This window comes from Elephantulus edwardii, unplaced genomic scaffold, assembly GCF_000299155.1.
Source record: "Elephantulus edwardii isolate Elephantulus edwardi_28Jun2011 unplaced genomic scaffold, EleEdw1.0 scaffold00028, whole genome shotgun sequence".
In the NCBI taxonomy this organism is placed as follows: Eukaryota; Metazoa; Chordata; class Mammalia; order Macroscelidea; family Macroscelididae; genus Elephantulus; species Elephantulus edwardii.
This window is the reverse complement of record NW_006399778.1, coordinates 16,922,967-16,925,521: the sequence shown is the minus strand read 5'-3', so window position 1 is coordinate 16,925,521 and position 2,555 is coordinate 16,922,967. Positions and strand designations below refer to the sequence as shown.

At 44.3% G+C, this 2,555-nt stretch overlaps 1 protein-coding gene across 1 annotated transcript in view; it reads left to right on the top strand.

Annotated features, from left to right (window-relative positions):
- Positions 1-2,555, top strand: part of PADI3 (peptidyl arginine deiminase, type III) — a 40,282-nt gene that overhangs the window by 19,171 nt on the left and 18,556 nt on the right. The window contains exon 4 of the mRNA XM_006883692.1: positions 1,527-1,588. Within this exon, the coding sequence (XP_006883754.1) occupies positions 1,527-1,588 (62 nt within the window). The remainder of the gene's footprint in view (positions 1-1,526; positions 1,589-2,555) is intronic.

Here is a 2,555-nt window from a genome sequence, read left to right as displayed (position 1 = left end):
ACACACACACACATAGTTGCAATGTGCCATTGAGTCACCTGCAACTCATAGTGACCCTATGTACAATAGCTCTGAGCCAGTCTCACTGACTCCAACACACTTACCCCCATTACCCCAGCTTCTGTGTCACTTCCAAATTTTCAGCCTTAGGCACCATCTCTGCAAGTCTACTCTAAGTGTGCTCTATTGTACATAGAATTTTAGAAGGCCTGTTATTTCAAAAGTGGATGGCAAATCCTTCTCCCAAATCTGTCTTAATTTGGATGGCCAGCTTTAGAACAATATCTGACAGACAAACGTTTTACCAAAAGGAGCAGATGAAAGACATCTCCCTGTTAGAGAAGTAACCAATAGATTCAGCGTCAGTCCCCCACTCTTGGGCACATGTATTGTCTCGTCCGTTTACCCACTCGACTAGAAACCCCTTTCACTACTGCTTCCCCCATCCAGCACCTCCCTCCTCCCAGCCAACCCTTGATATGATGACTCAGGCCTCAAGTCACTTCTGTGATGCGTCACACCTCATGCTGCTGAAGGTCTCTCATGCTGTGAATAATTGAAAAGCATCTACCTGAGTAACCATTACTCAGATCAGAAAATAGACCGGTACTAGCACCCCTCTCATCAGGACGCCTCAATTCTTCCAGACATAATCACTATCTTTTAGTAAATAGTCGATTGTGTTCCTTTGTGGTTTTACCTCTGATTTTGCATACCCATATAGTATTGTGTAGCTTCATCTTCCTTTGACCTTTCTTCTTCTTTTTTTTTAACTTTATTATATTTGTAAGATTTACTCTTTTGCTGTATACTGTTTCAGTGCCATTTCAAATCTCAAATATAGTTAAAAAGTTATTTTTCTCCTCTCCTTCCTTTTCCCCTTTAGAACTTAGAAGAACACTTTTGTTTTCAAGCACAAAAAGATTGACTCTGACCTCCTGGAATGCTCCGTTTGTGTTGTAAAAATGCCTTAGATTTCTAGGGAGGAATGTTAAGCAGGTGGGATGGGATCAGGTATTACAGGAGCATGAGCAGCTGATGAAGCTGGGGCTGAGGGAGGCTGGGTGACACTGTCAGTAGGTGGTAGAGCCTGGGTCCATGTCCATGTCTGTGAGAAGTCAAAGCCAGGCTCACAGTTACATCCCAAGTAGAAAGACAGCTTCACACGGGACAGGATGGTACAGGGGACAGGATGGTACAGGGAAACCCAGATTCCGGTGTGGGATATGCCAGACAACAAAGGTCTAGGGATACAGAGGAGGGAGAGATCTGGGAAAGCTTCCTGGAGGGGACAGCATTTGACCTGGGCCTTTCCACTGTCTTCAACACCATGCTCCCACCACCTTCCTCAAGGATTCTTTGCTAAATGTAAGAAGGAATGTTCCAGATGCCCTGATTACTGGGGAATCTTCTTGGAAATTACTTATACTTGCCCTAGATAGGCCTTGAACTAGAAGTTAAAAGATCACGGCTACTGGCCTGTCTTTGGACCCTGTACTGACTGCATCTCTGCCTCCCCTTTGCAGATATCTCCCTGGATTGTGACGTGAACTGTGAGGGCAGAGAGGACAGGAACTTTGTGGACAAGGTAAGGGATTGCTGATTGGGTCCAGAAATGAGGACTGGTGTTTAAAGCTGTTCTCAACCCAATTAAGAAGAAGCAAGGACTTGACCTACAGTATCCCCCAGCTCCCAGCTGCTGCCTGCTTCAGAGAGACCAATGAAAACCTAACATTATTACAAGGCCTTCTTTTATCAGGAGGAAAACCATCACCAAGGGCTCTCATTCACAGATATGCGCTGCCCTGCACTACACAGTGGTTTAGTGGCATAGAGAGCCCTTCCAAACTCAAAATCTATGTCAAGTTTTGGCAATTTTTTTCCTAGAAACATCTTAAATTTTTTTTCTGTAAATATCTTAAGCTTTGAAAACCGTTTGGTTTCTGTCACAAATATTCAACTCTGCCATTGTGGTGCAAAAGCTTTCATAGACAATATATAAACAAAGGGACATTACTGTTCCAATAAAATTTTATTTACAAAAACAAGATCAGATTTGGCCTATGGGCCATAATGAGTTGGCTTTCAGGTCTAGGAGAAAAGGGAATTCCAGAGCAGAGTCTGGGTTTTGCTTTTAGGAAGCATGGCACTATTAAAGAACTTTGGGCCAAATTATGGTGGCACTTTATGCCTTGGGAGCACAAAGGAGAGAAAGGTCAAGGTGGGCTGGGTGAGCTAAGAAGAGTGCCTGGAAGGAAGTGTGTGTGAGCTGAATTTAAAGGGATGTAGAAGGGAGGGCATTCCAGGCAGAGGGAACAGCAGGAGGAAAGGCAGGAAGAGAATGGAGAAATGAAGGTGGTGTGAGGTGTAGGGCTGTATGCTGGGAAGTTATCAATGGAGAGAGAGCCATGTTTCTTGAGCCCCATTGTAAACAGCCATGAAAGATAGTTGTGTGGTTTAAACTTGATGCTGAGAGCAATAGGGAGCTACTGCAAGTTCTTAAGCAGGTAGTGCTTCAGTGAAAGGGAAGGAGATGAGAGAGAAGCGAGGAGAGG